This window comes from Aulonocara stuartgranti (genome assembly GCF_965226115.1).
Source record: "Aulonocara stuartgranti genome assembly, chromosome: 23".
NCBI classification, from domain to species: domain Eukaryota; kingdom Metazoa; phylum Chordata; class Actinopteri; order Cichliformes; family Cichlidae; genus Aulonocara; species Aulonocara stuartgranti.
In genome coordinates, this window is record NC_138958.1 from 31,819,849 (window position 1) to 31,835,003 (window position 15,155).

The 15,155-nt window shown below is 38.8% G+C and overlaps 2 protein-coding genes across 6 annotated transcripts in view; one reads left to right on the forward strand and one right to left on the reverse strand.

The window, feature by feature from the left end:
- LOC309701337 (sodium-driven chloride bicarbonate exchanger-like) overlaps positions 1 to 3,647 on the forward strand; it is a 53,491-nt gene extending 49,844 nt beyond the window's left edge. For 3 of the 4 annotated variants that reach the window (XM_082525458.1, XM_082525459.1, XM_082525460.1), the window contains 2 exons: positions 67 to 180; positions 821 to 3,647. In XM_082525458.1, the coding sequence (XP_082381584.1) occupies positions 67 to 180; positions 821 to 893 (187 nt within the window). In that variant the 3' untranslated portion in view covers positions 894 to 3,647. Of the gene's footprint in view, positions 1 to 66; positions 181 to 453; positions 492 to 820 lie in introns of all 4 variants that reach the window. The other variant, XM_082525461.1, reaches the window with a different exon arrangement.
- Positions 3,648 to 11,219: 7,572 nt separating this feature from the next.
- Positions 11,220 to 14,978, reverse strand: LOC309701647 (glucagon-1-like). Of its 2 annotated transcripts, XM_082525805.1 has the most exons (6): positions 14,008 to 14,978; positions 13,752 to 13,858; positions 12,900 to 13,055; positions 12,239 to 12,355; positions 11,624 to 11,767; positions 11,220 to 11,523 (listed from the first exon to the last, which is right to left on the reverse strand). In XM_082525805.1, the coding sequence occupies exons 2-6, from the start codon at positions 13,847 to 13,849 to the stop codon at positions 11,499 to 11,501; spliced, it is 540 nt and encodes a 179-aa protein (XP_082381931.1). In that variant the 5' UTR covers positions 13,850 to 13,858; positions 14,008 to 14,978; the 3' UTR covers positions 11,220 to 11,498. The 2 variants fall into 2 exon arrangements, with proteins under 2 accessions (XP_082381931.1, XP_082381932.1); XM_082525806.1 differs by lacking the exon at positions 12,900 to 13,055.
- Between the last annotated feature and the right edge of the window lie 177 nt (positions 14,979 to 15,155).

Genomic DNA, 15,155 nt, shown 5'->3' on the forward strand with positions numbered 1-15,155 from the left:
TTTAAGTGCTTGTGCTACTTTAGTGAAAACCAATGAAATAATGTCCTTTTCTCTGCTTGTTTGAAGGAGTGACCCAGCCACAGTAAACATCACTGATGAGATGTCCAAAGGGTCCTTTGGGAATGTGTGGAAGAGTGTGAACCCTGCTGAGAGTGCTAAAAAGGAACAAAGTGCTAAAAGGTTAGCCACATATTTGCATTATTAAGACTTCCAGATCTCCCATACAACAGAGAGATAATACTGGATGTTGATCCAGATCATAAGTAGGCTTCTGATCTTAAGGTTGTGAAAGCAGCAAGCACAGGTGTTTATTATTCAGGAATACTGACTTTTTCCAAGAAGCTGACAAGCTAGTATGTTTGTTTAGGAGCAGTCCTGCCCTTGTAGATTTCCCACTGAGCAGACTAACATAGAATTTCCTGCCTGCCTTTCTCATTTCATCCCACCCCTAAGCTCCCCTTCCTAACCTCTCAGAAGCTGATATCCCAAAGGTAAGCAGTTCAGAGGTGACCCCTTCAGCATGGAGAGTCTCATCCTAAGTGTTATTGCATGATGAACATGTGTTGCTAATTATGATTTGGGTGATGGAAGATGTTTGTGGATGTTATTCATTCATGTTTTCTTGATGTCAAATGTGACCTTGGCATGCTAATTACAAATAGTTAATAGCACTGGGTCTAATTTACTAGTCACTATAATCTGTGTTTTAAGGAAAGACTGCTGAACCTTTTTGAGATAAATTTGCATGCATGCATGCCACCGAAATTCTCTTTTTGTATCATTTTTGTTGGGTTTACATTTTCTTTTTTCCCCCATGCAGTTCCAAAAGCAACGAAAAGCGTCACAAACGGCGAAGGCATGACAAGAGCTTGGACAGGGAGACAAGTTTGTGATGACACATACTGGCAAAGCCACTGTGCTGTCAACCAGTAAATCAACAAGTATACCGTGCCACACTCAGCCACCTTTGTACTGTGCTACACTGTGTTTTTTCGTCACGTAAGTCTATGTGCAAGTCGGGTGAAACAAAGAAAATTTATTAGAAACTGTATTAATGAGAGGAAACTGAGACACATCTGTGTTTTTCTTTTTCTGTGTATATCAGTGTTTAGTGATACCAGCAACCGAAGGATGCCAGAATTATGACACCTGCAGTAACTGCTGTGTCTATGGGCCAATTCCGGAAAAATTTTAAAGAATTTTTAAAATTTATTTTATTTGTATTTTGTATGTTTTTATATTTTTCCAACAACTACAAGTTATCCTTTTAACAAGGTTACAGCGAACCACTAAAGAATTGATTCTATGTGGAACATTGTTTACTCCACGACATTCTCCGTGGAGCATTTAATGCCGCTGTTGTATTTAGCGCCTCATAATAGACTGAAAAAAAGTAGATATTTGCCAATATAAATCTGTAGTACTGATATCTAAAAGAGTTGGCTATATAGCAAATCTAGTAATTTTTTGGACACATTAAATATACATTTTATATATTAAATATATCTAAATGTTTTTGTGACAGTGACCACTCATCATTTCCCAGTCTTTTCCATTCCTATCAGGTATAAATGTCTCCTTCTCCTCTAGTATGAAGCATTTCCCAAGAAACTGCCCAGAAATTTGACTTTGAAATTTGTTTCTGAGAGTCACATGAAGTGACTGACCTAAAGAGATTGCTAAATATGAAGCTAAATCCAGCAGCTAGTTAACTTAGCTTAGCATAGACAGCGTAAATGGTGAAATAGCTTCCATTGCTTTGTTTAAAAGTAACCAAGAAAACAATTGCAAACAGGCACTTTATATTTTACTTCTTAATTCCCTTATTGCAGCGTCCCTCCGACAGAAGACAGAGATGATCGGTATTCCGTTTACCGGCTGTTTATTAAGAACAGTAACACAGGCTACTGTGGGCCGTAGCCAACGCCAAAAAAGCAGGGAAAACGCTCTCTCTAGAATCAAAACAAAAAACCCTGGGCTCTCCTGCCGAACTTGCGCTCCTTTCTTCCGCATACACACAACACACACTCTCTAACTCCCACCCCCCAAACACTCTCAGCCAGTTCTCTTACAGACTCTGTCATAGGTAGCTGATATAATTGACAGGCTTAACAGCCTCTAGACCAGGGGTGTCAAACTCAAATACACAGTGGGCCAAAATTCAAAACTGGAACAAAGTCGCGGGCTAACATTAATATTTATTGAAAAAAAAAATCTTCCTCCAGATATAAGAATGAATCTTTTCTTATGGACTCAAACACGTTTTGCTGGAAAACTGAATATGGAACAAGCAAAGCTTTATACTAAACAATATATATATTAGCTGTATAATACCAGTAGGCCAGCTCTAATAGTAATTTGGTATGGCTTCGCGGGCCAAATGTAATTAGGCTGTGGGCCAAATTTGGCCCGCGGGCCAGAGTTTGACACCTATGCTCTAGACTATTAAACCTTCAAGGACAATCAGTAATCACATGGCTGCAGGTGTGTAACAACTATGCCATAACTGAGTGGCAATAACACCGATTACACATCAAACTAACTTGTAATCCAGTCCTTTACAATATGAAGTGTAAAAATAACATTTTTGATTGGTGTCACTATTACTTGCTAGTGATTGCGCCATATTAATCACTCACTGGAATAGACATATCTATCATTTAATCTGACTCTCAGAAACAAAGCAATTAAATTAAACAAATAAAGTATTTTCTGATTTATTTTGGTGAGATTATTATTTTTGGGGGTAGGGTGGGAGGGGAACCTTTTGGGAAATTAGATTTAGCATGGTAACATAGATTGGGAAATTTTGGTATGTATCGACTTTTTTCCCTCAAATTGGACAATGATGAACTCTTGAGCAACTGTACAGTAAAGCACCATGTTTTCCACTTGCATTCTCTTCGTCATCTTGTCAGTAAGTGTCATCCATGGACATGTAATCTCCTCTCCAAATGACCCTCAGTGTGTTAATATCTGAAGCTAATTATTTCTTTAAAAAACAAACAAACACCTGCATGCTGGTGAAACACTGACTGTCTTGCTGCAGGACTATGGTTCTAGAAATGCAATAATACCTTTTTTTTCTGGGAAGGGCAACATGTAATAACAGTAAAGAGTCTTAACAATGTATAATACATAGAATATTTTATTCATGTAAAATGTTACTTATATATTACTAGCATTAAGTCAGTGTTCGATTGAAGTTTTTCTTGTAGATGTTATTTTCCCATTGTCTAACTGATGGTTCTTAGATGATTTGATTAGAGAAACTAATAATGGGTCAAAAATAATAACTGTATCAAATACTTTGACCACTTCTGTGTGGAATTCTGCCTTAAAATTGGTAGTAATAGTTGTGCACTTTCTGTTAGATAATTTAAGTCACCTGTATAAACAATCAGTTCATTCTTCAATCGTTTAATGAGAATGAGAGAGAGAGAGAGAGTAAATAAAGATATTAAACTGCAGGACTGTTTATATTTTCTGTGTTGTCTTATACTTATTTTATTTATATTATACTTATTTAATTTTAATTAATTAACCTGAGATTCACTTGCTCTGGGCTAGTTTTCAACTTTCTTTGTGTTTTCAGCTTTGTGTTCATGCCGAAATACTAAAGGAAAAATTGTATGTGTGTCCTCATTAGGACAGTTATATGACAAGTTATATGACAAGTGGTTACATTGCAAAAAAATTGCAAAAAATGACTCTCTCCTGGGAGTAATTAATAAAATACTGTATACTACTTATTTACTAGAGCAGTGTTTCCCAACCACTGTGCCGCAGCACATAGGTGTGCCATTGAAGATTATCTAGTTCCACCTGATTAGTACTCTAATAGAATTACTGACCCTTTTTTTTCCTGGTGCAAGTCCCTACTACTAGATTTACTAACCCTGCGAAAATTTGCGTAAATTCCCCTGAACCTAACACCTCCTAGCACCCCGCTGAGAGGCCTTCAGCTCCATTGTTCTCCTGCTTTTGTTGTGCAAAAAAAACACACTCTCCCCCAACCAGGAGAGATTCAGGAGACAGGAGAGAACCAGGAGAAGGTCTTTCCTTCCAATCGTTGTCAGACTCAACAACAAAGTACCTGCAGCCTACAATACACCATGGTAGTTTTTATGTGCAGTATTTCTCATATGTAATATTACTTCTTGTCAGTCGTTGTACATATATTTATATATCCACACCTTACATAATATACGTAAAGTCTAGTTATATATATACGAGTAGTGGTCAGAAGAAAGCAAAAAAGATATACTGGGGACAAACGGAATCAATTACACTATACCTGGTGCGTGGGAAAAAAACTATCAACATGCTTTTTGTGACATTTTTGCTTGGTGTTGTGCCGTGTGATTTTTCTAATGTGAAATATGTGCCGTGGCTCCGAAAGGTTGACCAACACTGTACTAGACATGTAATGATTATTGGGTAATACAGTAGGCTACTTTTGTGAGTAATGACCTAATCACAGATCACAACAAAGAGGGGAAATGCCTTCAACATGCACAAGCATTTAACCTAGAGATGTGCAAAGCAGCCGGTATTTGTATCTGTATTTGTATTTGTTGAGGGGGAAGTATTTGTATTTGTAAAGTAAAATTCAAAATAGGCGTAAAAATCCATTTTTTTGCATTACACTTCGAATTAATGTTATAGTGTAAGTATTCTTTATTTATATCCATTATAATAATTATGGATGTTTTTAATTGATGTTTTTCCATAAATCCAGTAATGAACATGTAACGTTATTGAAAAGAAAATAACATAACAGCCATTGTCTCATCCATGGTTAAACCAACAACTAATAAAATACCATTGTGAACATTGCACACATTACATATCACTTTGGTTTTGTCTGCAGCATTGACTGTAAAATGCTTCCACACAGAACTTGAGTTTTTTGGCTGGTGGAGGACCAAGAGATGGCTCAGCAGCAGCAACACTCTTTTCTATTTGGTTGCCCAAATCCATGTGGGGAGTTTCAGCCAAGTTAAAACACCAGCAGTGCCCAGCCTTCTACCTTTCTACCTTTAAAACCCACCTTCCAGCCAAATGGCTGGTAGGTGTTTAGCTAGGGTTTAGCTTCAGCCAAGTGGAAGCTAAATTGTCTAGTCATTCATATGTAAATTAGGTTGTTATCTGAGAATTCTGGAGGGGAGTGGGGGTGTGTGAATGAGGGGGTGGGGGAGCTGCTAAAAGCTGTGAACTTCCTTTTGTGTTCGTCTTGATGCATTCTCAATCATCCAGGGAAATAAATCTCCAAAAGTCACCAACTTGGAGTGTTTCAGTTTGCCATCTTAGGGAGAAATCAACACACATGGGTGTATGTCCTTTGTTGCTGAGATTTATTGATAAAAACAGTACAACAAACCAACCATTTGTACACATATTTACAAATAATAATAAAAAGTGAGTGAGTACATTTCAACATTTTCAGCAATCACTCACAATCCTGGCACTGCCATGGTATCTGTAGTCTGCATTTACCACATGTGTATCTGTAGCAGTGAACACATCGCACAGTGGCATGATTGTGCTTGCATTTGTGTTTGACCTGACACGTGGCTCTTTTTCCAGGGCTAGGTGTGGAGGGTTGTGTCCAAAGCAACTGTTCTTTTCTTGCCTTCTTCCCAGCTACATGAGAGTGAGCCAACTCTCTTGCAAGCTCCACCAGGAAGTCCACCCGTCTTTCCTTCGTCCCGGTGCATGCTTGATACAGCACATGTGCATTCAGTGCTGCCATGTCGATCATGTTGTAAAACACGGCAACTGGCCAGCGCCGTGTTCCTCTGCGGACAGTGTACTCCCGAAGCATCTGGTCCATCACATCCACGCCACACTTTGTTTTGTTGTAAAGGGTGACAGTGTTTGGCTTCCTTTTGGTAGTGTTATCAGTCTGAACCACGCTGTGCATGCTGCTAAGAATATAGACTGTCTTCTTCCGTTTGGCCGCATACGCCGTCAGCGTGGCATCAGAGGTTGAAAACACCTAAGAAATAAGATAAATTGTTATTTCCATAGCCCTTTTACACACAAGGAAACACATAAACATAGAACCACAAAAGACCTGCAACATACCTGAGTGGTGAATTCATTGCGATCTGCCTGTCTAGTGGATTGAGGAATTTCCCTGCGAATCTTGTTGACTGTGCACAGGATGGTGGTTTTCCGTCTAAGAAGTTTTTGCGCAAGTGAAAGCGATGTGAAAAAATTGTCCGTGGTAACATTTCTGCCCTTGTCTAGGAATGGTTCCATCAGCCTCATTACTACAGTTTCAGAAAGTCTCTCCCCAGTGGGACGATTGGGGTCCTTGCCAAGATATGGGAAGACATTGCAAATGTACTTGGATTTTAGGTCGCAAGCCACCCAAAACTTGATCCCAAACTTGTCAGGTTTACTTGCAATATACTGCAGGAAACAGCACCGAGTCTTTGATGGGAAAAGCTGTTCATCAACGGTGATATGTAGACCAGGGTTGTAGCATGTGATGCAGTTGGTGACAAATGATCCCCACACACTGGAAATTGCAGCGAACTTATCAGTCTTTGCTCGATCACTGCGGGTGGACTTGTCATCAAAGCGTAGGTGTTTCATGATGTCTTGGAAGCGCTTTCGTGCAAGGACAAATGCAAGCACAATCATGCCACTGTGCGATGTGTTCACTGCTACAGATACACATGTGGTAAATGCAGACTACAGATACCATGGCAGTGCCAGGATTGTGAGTGATTGCTGAAAATGTTGAAATGTACTCACTCACTTTTTATTATTATTTGTAAATATGTGTACAAATGGTTGGTTTTTTGTACTGTTTTTATCAATAAATCTCAGCAACAAAGGACATACACCCATGTGTGTTGATTTCTCCCTAAGATGGCAAACTGAAACACTCCAAGTTTCCTTGTGGCTCAGGAAACTAACCACTCCAAGTTGGTGACTTTTGGAGATTTATTTCCCTGGATGATTGAGAATGCATCAAGACGAACACAAAAGGAAGTTCACAGCTTTTAGCAGCCCCCCCCCCCCCCCCTCTCATTCACACACCCCCACTCCCCTCCAGAATTCTCAGGTAACAACCTAATTTACATATGAATGACTAGCCAATTTAGCTTCCACTTGGCTGAAGCTAAACCCTAGCTAAACACCTACCAGCCATTTGGCTGGAAGGCGGGTTTTAAAGGTAGAAAAGCCAAATGGCTGCTCTCTGGGACTCTAAGTGTTGGGTGATGGGAAGCTATGCTAAGGTTAACTAGCCTATAGCCTACATTTTGCTCTCTGCAAAAGACAAAGTAACTTAAGCGTACCATATAACTCCCACAAGTACATTCAGTTCGACACAACTACACACCTTTTTAACCTAACATTAAGGTTGCTCTGTCAACAGCCTATTGTCTAAATTACTGAGCTAACAGAGCTACGTAAACAGAGCGAACATGAGAGCACCCGACTGCAGACGTCATTAATGCAGCGCAATGGAATAAACTCCCAATCTCTGTGAAAGTGATAAACTGTGTCCGGAACCAAGTTAAAATACGAAAAAAATCTATTCAATAATAATAGTGATGCAGTTTAGCCTTTTTTATGGCGTTATTTTTGTGCCACTATTCTGAGTGCACGTAAAAAAAAGTTTGCACAAAATTCATTGTTGAGTGCAAAAAATGTATATATTATCCATACACACACAATAGGAGCCCCACTCGCTCAGTTTTTGCATTTGCGCTTGTTCGCAATGTGTTGCTTGCGCTCTCAACATTTCTGCCCGTGCGCACTCAACTCTTTCTGTACACCGTTATATTTGTGCCACAAAACCAGCCAATCACAGACTTGGATGCAAAAAAAATCTGATTGGCTGCTTTGGTCTCCAATCTGCTTGAAATGACAAAATGCAATATCCCAGAATCCATTTCATCCAAAACTCAAATGAGGCAGTGACAGAGGAACACAGAGTGGCAGAGTTTGAAATATTACTCTTTCTGGGTCACAAAATAAACTTTTAAGATATTTTCATTCGAGAATGTTGCTGTGTAAACTTCAAATATCTGCTTGATTTATCAAGACATCACATAAGGGCTCTAACGTTTTCGGAGATGCCTGTTACCCACCAGCTGACCGCATAGCTGGACTGGCCATTAGGCATACTTTTTTATTTTTATGTTTGCTTGTTTTTGTAACGGTATAAACAACGAAAGGTGGTGGATTAACCAATTTAGCTAGAATTTAAAAAAAGACACAAAGCTGGAGTTATTCTGTGTTTTTGCTGCACAAATGCCTCTTCTTCTCTCATTCTCTCCCCCTCCCTCTCCTGTTGCTACTTCAATCATGAAACCGATCAATGATCAGCTGATATGCTTTTCTGCCACAAGTCCCGTGTCTCTTGTTTGTTTATCACCCACTTTGCGACAGAAAGAGGAAACCAGCGGATGTTGCGCTAAACAACAGCAGCAAGCTTGATAAGCTGTTGTTAGAATTTATTTAATATTACTTTCTAGTATCAGCTGTTTGCTGGAGCCACAGCTGTAAAAACTGCTGGTCATGATATCAGTTTGGATATGTGGTGAGAGGGAAACATGAAGGTGATACAAATCATACATATATACCAACAAGACAGTGTACATCACTGTGACAACAGTGTTTGTTTTAGTTCAAAGGCTTTATGGTTTTTCCTATAATACCTGGTGGTGTAGTCGGCTATTTTTTGTCAGTCCAGCCTTATATATTATGTTTAACCCGAGTAGGGTTTGAAAACGATGTGCCACGCCTTTTGCAAATATGTGATGTCTTGTTAATCGAGCAGATATTTGAAGTTTACACAGCACCATTCTCGAATGAAAATATCTTAAAAGTTTATTTTGTGACCCAGAAAGAGTAATATTTCAAACTCCGCCACTCTGTGTTCCTCTGCCACTGCCTCATTTGAGTTTTGGACGAAATGGATTCTGGGATATTGCATTTCGTCATTTCAAGCTGATTGGAGACCAAAGCAGCCAATCAGATTTTTTTTGCATCCAAGTCTGTGATTGGCTGGTTTTGTAGCACAAATATAACGTGTTGAGCGCGCACGGGCAGAAATGTTGAGAGCGCAAGCAACACATTGCGAACAAGCACAAATGCAAAAACTGAGCAAGTGGGGCTCCTATTGTGTGTGTGTGTGTATGGATAATAGCAAACACTGAAATACATTTTTGTACTCACCAATGAATTTTGTTCACTCAAATTTAGCTTTTCTTGGCTCAAAATAAATTTCTCCTCAAAATGCAACACATTGACCTGCCATTTTTTTTTTAATGTGCGCTCAATTTTTTTTTACGTGCGCTCAGAATAGTGGCAGAAAAATAACGCCAAATTTTTTTCGCTCAGCCGAGCCTCTCTGTTGCTGTTTTGAGCAGCCCGTGTCAGTCACCTCTTTCACATGTCACTCACTCATCCACTCATGCACTGTGGTCTCATAAGGAAACTCAGCTTTTTGATATAAACTTTTCCCTTCTTCCTGAATACAAATATTTTTTTAAAGTATTTGTTCGAAATAAGTATTCGTAAAAAAAACCCACGTTATTTGTGCCCCTCCGAATACTGTATTCGGGTTCGGCTCCACCCCTAATTTGACCACAGTTAATTTGCATGAATGTTGATTTTCGATGTGCTGCTTGGATATGATGCTTAGCAATAGTGGTGACTCTTAAAGCTAGTCAGTGAGAACCCGGTGAGAATTGATAACAAATTTGAAACTGGTAATGGCTTCAGCACCCCTGCACCTTGCCCACTTGGATGTTAAAGGTGAGTAAGCAGCACACTCAAGGACATTTAAATCTGTTAACAGTATTGTCCTATGTCTGTTTCTCCGTCTTTGACCTCAGGAGCACCATGTTTTTGGCCCGAAAGGGAGACATACAGTAAAGACAACCCTGCGCTACCAATAGATTACTACCTATTGCTTGCATGACATGTGTGATAAATAAATAATAAATTCATGGTAACAGAAGTGGTAAAGGTATTAAGTCTGTGAAAGAACAGTCAAAAATCTGTCTTAACACATTAATAATGGTGAAGACAAAAACATTCTTTGGAATTTGATTATTAAGCTGTTAGCTAAGCAAGCACCCCATAATATGAGCAATCCACTTACCAGTCACTTCAGTCGTTTACACCTTGCTGGAACAGTGTTACACTCCGTCTTACCTTCAGAACTGCCCTAATTCCTTGTGATTGAAAAGATTCCTCAGGGTGTTTGGTCCATATTGACACAGTAGATGGTGGAAGCAGCCATAAGAAGATGACTACATTGTGGCCATAAAAAGATGAACACAGTACTCAGGTTTGCTCTGGCAGTTGAGTGATCCTAAATTTGTACCAAGGGACACAAAGTGGCAAAGGCACTATGGATCCATACTTTCATGTTTATGTCTAATTCTGACACTACCATCCAAACGTTAGAGCAGATCAATCAAGATTTATCAGACCAGTCAATGTTTTTTCCAGTCTTTGTTGTCCAATTTTGGCGAGCCCATGTGAAATTTAGCCTTTGTATCCTGTTTTAATTGACCAGAGTAGCACCGGGTGTGGTCCCCAAACCCAGTTCTGAGGCTGGGTTTGGGGATGTTCTGCATTGTTACATTGTGTTTTGATATTTGAGCTACTGTTTTCTTTTAATTCCAACAGTTTTCACAGACACGATTATCCTTATATTTTCTTCACATATTAAGATTTTGAAGTGGGTGTAAAATGTACAGCTTTTACGAGCTCACACAAATCAAGCATTATTACAGATTAAACCACTTCTTCATGCTTTTCATTGTGCTGACTGTTTTTCTATTCATTTTTTAAAAATGGTTTTGCAGGTTGGACTGTTCCTTGGAAAAAATAAGCTCTCTAGATGTGTCATTTTATGTTCTAGTTCAGTATTATAAGAATTACAATACGGTGATAATTAGTTTTAATACTTAAATACTTTTAAAGTGTTTTTGTCTGAATATTTTTTATATAATTTTACTTAATTAACCTTTAAATACAAATGTTTCGCAGCATTTACCGGTGCATGTTTACATGAATAAAGAATCCAGATCCTTCCTCAACCACATATCTATACATTTCTATGAAGTTCATCTTTGTAATATAAAACAGGACTGAAGCTGAAAAAACAGTGACTGAAAACTTTATTTTGCAGAGCAGAATATTAATATAATGACAATCATAAGCTAGATGTGCTTTCCATAGGTCTACCTGAGATTGAGCGTTTTTGTGTTCGTGTTAAAAATATAGAAAATAATTTAAAATTGTAAATTGTAAAATTGAATTTCTTCTTTTGTGTAATGTAAATTATACGGAAGAGTATTTTATATGTTTTGTGTCTTTGCCTTACATTCACAAAAAGTAAAAAAGAAAAACTTAAATATAGTTTTGACAATACATCATGCAAAGCAGAATGGCTTTCAATTCCTCCTGTGTATGGCTTTGTTTACAGCATGCAGGGAGCGACATGGAGCAGACTCTCATTCATCTGCTTGTCTTTTCTTACTGAAAAGAAAGAAAATTACAATCACGGCAATGCTCAGTCAATAAAAAAGACCTTTAACCTCTAGCATTTGCCAAATCAGCCATGATGATTTGATGTTACCTTTCCCCTGAAGGCTTGGAGGTCATGACCCAGAGTAAATATTCCTTGGCGGCCATGGAATCCAGTACCTTGTTCACATCGCTGGTGAAGCTTCCATCTACGTGCCTCTTGCTGAATGTTTCACCCCATCTTTCCATTTCAGATCTGAGTATGTACACAGGCACACAATGTAAACACTGCCCCCTAATGGTCAGTAACCCCACAGTACGGAAACCTGACAATTTAGCTGTAAAATTTGATCTGCACTGGAGAAATCATCAGTTTTTCATATGATTATTTTCATCATAAGTGAAAAGATTGTTCTGGTGTAATCATTTCCTAACTGCTTCATTGTCTCTTTGCATGGTTCATGTCTCATTGCACAGTGTGAGTAAGATATGATCAACACAGTGGAAAAGTTCAAGTGATTTATTTTGGCACAATCACAAGAAACACTAAGGGAAAAAAGCAGTGGAAAGGGGGAAAAAGGTTGAAGAAGCAAGAAGAATCAGCTGATTAGCTCGAGTTCTCTGTTTTGCTCTCCCCATCATGGTGGAATCAGACACAAGCAGGCCATTTTAGAAGGTTTGGGTATTGTAGGAGGAGATACACGTGAAGAAAAGAAGGGCGGCCTACTCTCTTCGGACTTGTCCAGACTTGAGGTTGGCAACAAAGTCTTTGATTGCCTGGTCTTTGAGGAAGGAGCTTACATCACTGGTGAAGGTGCCATCTGCATGTCGCTTCTCGCCAGCACTAAAAAACACAGACACGGACCACTTGATATGTCTTTTTTATACTAATGGAACATGTGAGTCAATTATAAAGGCGCTTTCTTATTTGAGGTACCTTATATTTACACTCTAGTGCTTTTAAATGTAAGATTTTACATTTACAAGTATAAAAGATCAACTCACTAAAGACTGGCTCTGAATTCCTCACAAAATGTGTGGCTTGCTGGGCACATGTGTCAGATGCTTTGGAAATAACCTGTTTAAGGCCAATGGACAGGCAAATAGAGAAATACTTCTTTTTATTATTATTCTTATGACCCCTCTGATATATCTGCAGAGGCTTTAGAAGGGCCAGGCCCCTAGTTTGAGAGCCAAAATGCATATAAATACATGAGATGTTAGGCTGCTTTTCTTGCATACTCCTTTACTGCTGCTACTTTAAGCACTATGTTGTATTACGTGTTTCACTTGTACAATTGAACACTACTCTGCTAGTATCCTTGGCTACTTTAAAAGATCAGTTCTAGTGTCTTTTATCACAAATTTCACACTGTTTTCACACTGACCCGCTCCTCTTGTTGTTCATCAGCCACCGAACAAAGTCCTGTGCTTTCCTGTCCTCCAGATATTTACTGTAGTCATTTGAGAAAGTTCCCTCTGAATGTCTCTTCATGCTCGACAACTCCACAGGCTCATCATTTAATGTGTTGTCTGATTCAAAACTGCAAGGAAGAGCAAAGTAGGTACCACTGAAGTGTTTTCCATAGCATATCATATTTCTACATATCTATATAAATCTCTAGGAACACTAGGAGTATAAAAAAGAGAAGTAAAAGAAAGGGGAACCGAAAGGAAGCACTTTGTTCTTAAACTTAGCATTGTCATATATAGTACATGTATCCTTTGTCCTTCCCTTTAATCCTACATTATGTATCACTTGTTTCAGGGTCACACTAAAAAGTTAATCAACCATAGGTTCTATGAGTCAGTATCAGGTCATGTAGGAATTTACACTACAATAAAAACAGTTTTTAATTGCATTTCAGCATAATCTTTAAAGCTTTTTCTTGTTTTTTAATACAGTTGGAGAGACTTTTTCTCATACGGAAAATATCTTCTAAAATATCTTTTAATTTCTTTTTGACGTATTTTATAGTTGACCTAGCTCTGAATTATGTTTCAATAGGCTCAGGATACTGGGGAGCTTCCCATAATGCACTAAGCATTTCTTTTCCCTCTCTGTTTTTTATACACCCCTACTGTTTAATCACTGTAGGGTCTTTACCTTACAGTATAACTATTGTTGTGAATCTGTGCTATATAGATCAAATTGAATGGAATTGTTCTTGTGATTTAGTCACAAGAGTAACACAAGGGTGCTAAAAACAGCTTTATCTTAAAGAAGCGTTTCGTTGTACCTTAAGCTGTCATCAGCATCATGCAGAGGAACCTGCCAACTGCTCTGGACAAAGCCGAGGACCAGGAGGATGCCAGCCAGGGAGTGAATGCTTTTCATGGTGGTGACCTGTAACAGGGGACAACACACACAAAAAAGAAATAAAACATTCAACCAAACAAAGAAACATTTCCCCCACCCAGAAAAAAAAACCAAGAAAAAAGAACTTGATGGCTAAAAGTAAAATACCTTCTCCACTGCAACAAGATACAACTCACCTTTTCTTCTTTCTTTCCAAACACCCGCTGTTAGTTCCACTGCTTATTGCTGGTGTCTGCATCTAACCACCCTCTCTCACTTTGCAGCCTTATATATTGAAAGAAGAGCTGCATAGGTGGGTCTTTTTTCCCACTCTTAGAGTAACAGTTCCACCTATTACTCTAAACCTATTAGACACACCCATTACACACGGGGCCTGTTGACTGAATAGATGAGCCGACCGTTTGCTCATGAAGGAAAGGTGCCAGTCAAGCGTGATGCCAGCTGGTCCTTCAGTGTTAAGGTCAAACAACCGCAGTTCATCCTGTCAAACAGAAAGTTGGGGAGATGCTTTAATGTGCTACTGTGTCATTGCGATCGGAAGCAATATTTGTGGCGTCATAACTGGATGGAGGTTGTGGAGTCTTCCGTTCAGAATCAAAAGATCGGAAATCTCTCTCCCCCCTTTTTTGCATCAGTTGCAGTTATCTCTGTTTAACCAAGCTGACTATTCAATAATAAATACACACATACAGGTGGGTGATGCTACATGACTGTCACACATAGACCAGATATTTAATTTGCTGGAAATTAAGGTTTATTAGTACAGGATCAGGGCTGGAACCTTTCACTTTGACACTAAATTTTGCTGACTTTTTTTGTGACATTGAATATTGATCATGAAATAACATTTTTTTTTAGAGCACTGACATCCAGAAATATTATTCAGGTGCTGGATTTAAACATAAGCTTAGTGACAGCCCTCTTCCCCATATTTAGATTTTCCTGGTGCTGTGGATCCACGGCTGGATCAGGAGGGGTCAAGGAATCCCAAAAAGGCGTTGAATGCACAACACTACTCAGTATCAACTGGGTCTATATAATGAAGGAGAAAATCAACAAGACTGTCTTCATATAGTGTCACAGATTTTTACAAAGGGACAAGAAAACTTCAGGTATTACTATTTCATCACCGGGACCTTTCCCCCCAAGAGTTCCGATACTACATGGAACCAACTGTTTGATATGACACATATTTAAACCAGATGTCTTTGACAAAAAACTCCCACTAACCCAGGTACACTAGTTTTCACCTGAGCTACACCCAACCCACTAATGACACCATACTTTAAATACCCCTTAAAATTGAAAGTGAAGCAAGAAGATA

What these genes read in the sequence shown, in the direction of transcription:
- LOC309701647 (XM_082525805.1), bottom strand. Translation starts at nt 13,849, where the DNA reads ATGAAAAGCATTCACTCCCTGGCTGGCATCCTCCTGGTCCTCGGCTTT. An exon ending in TCTGGACAAGTCCGAAGAGA is followed by an intron (nt 11,768 to 12,238) that starts GTAGGCCGCCCT and finishes GTACATACTCAG; the next exon opens with ATCTGAAATGGAAAGATGGG. An exon ending in TCCAAGCCTTCAGGGGAAAG is followed by an intron (nt 11,524 to 11,623) that starts GTAACATCAAAT and finishes CTTTCTTTTCAG; the next exon opens with TAAGAAAAGACAAGCAGATG.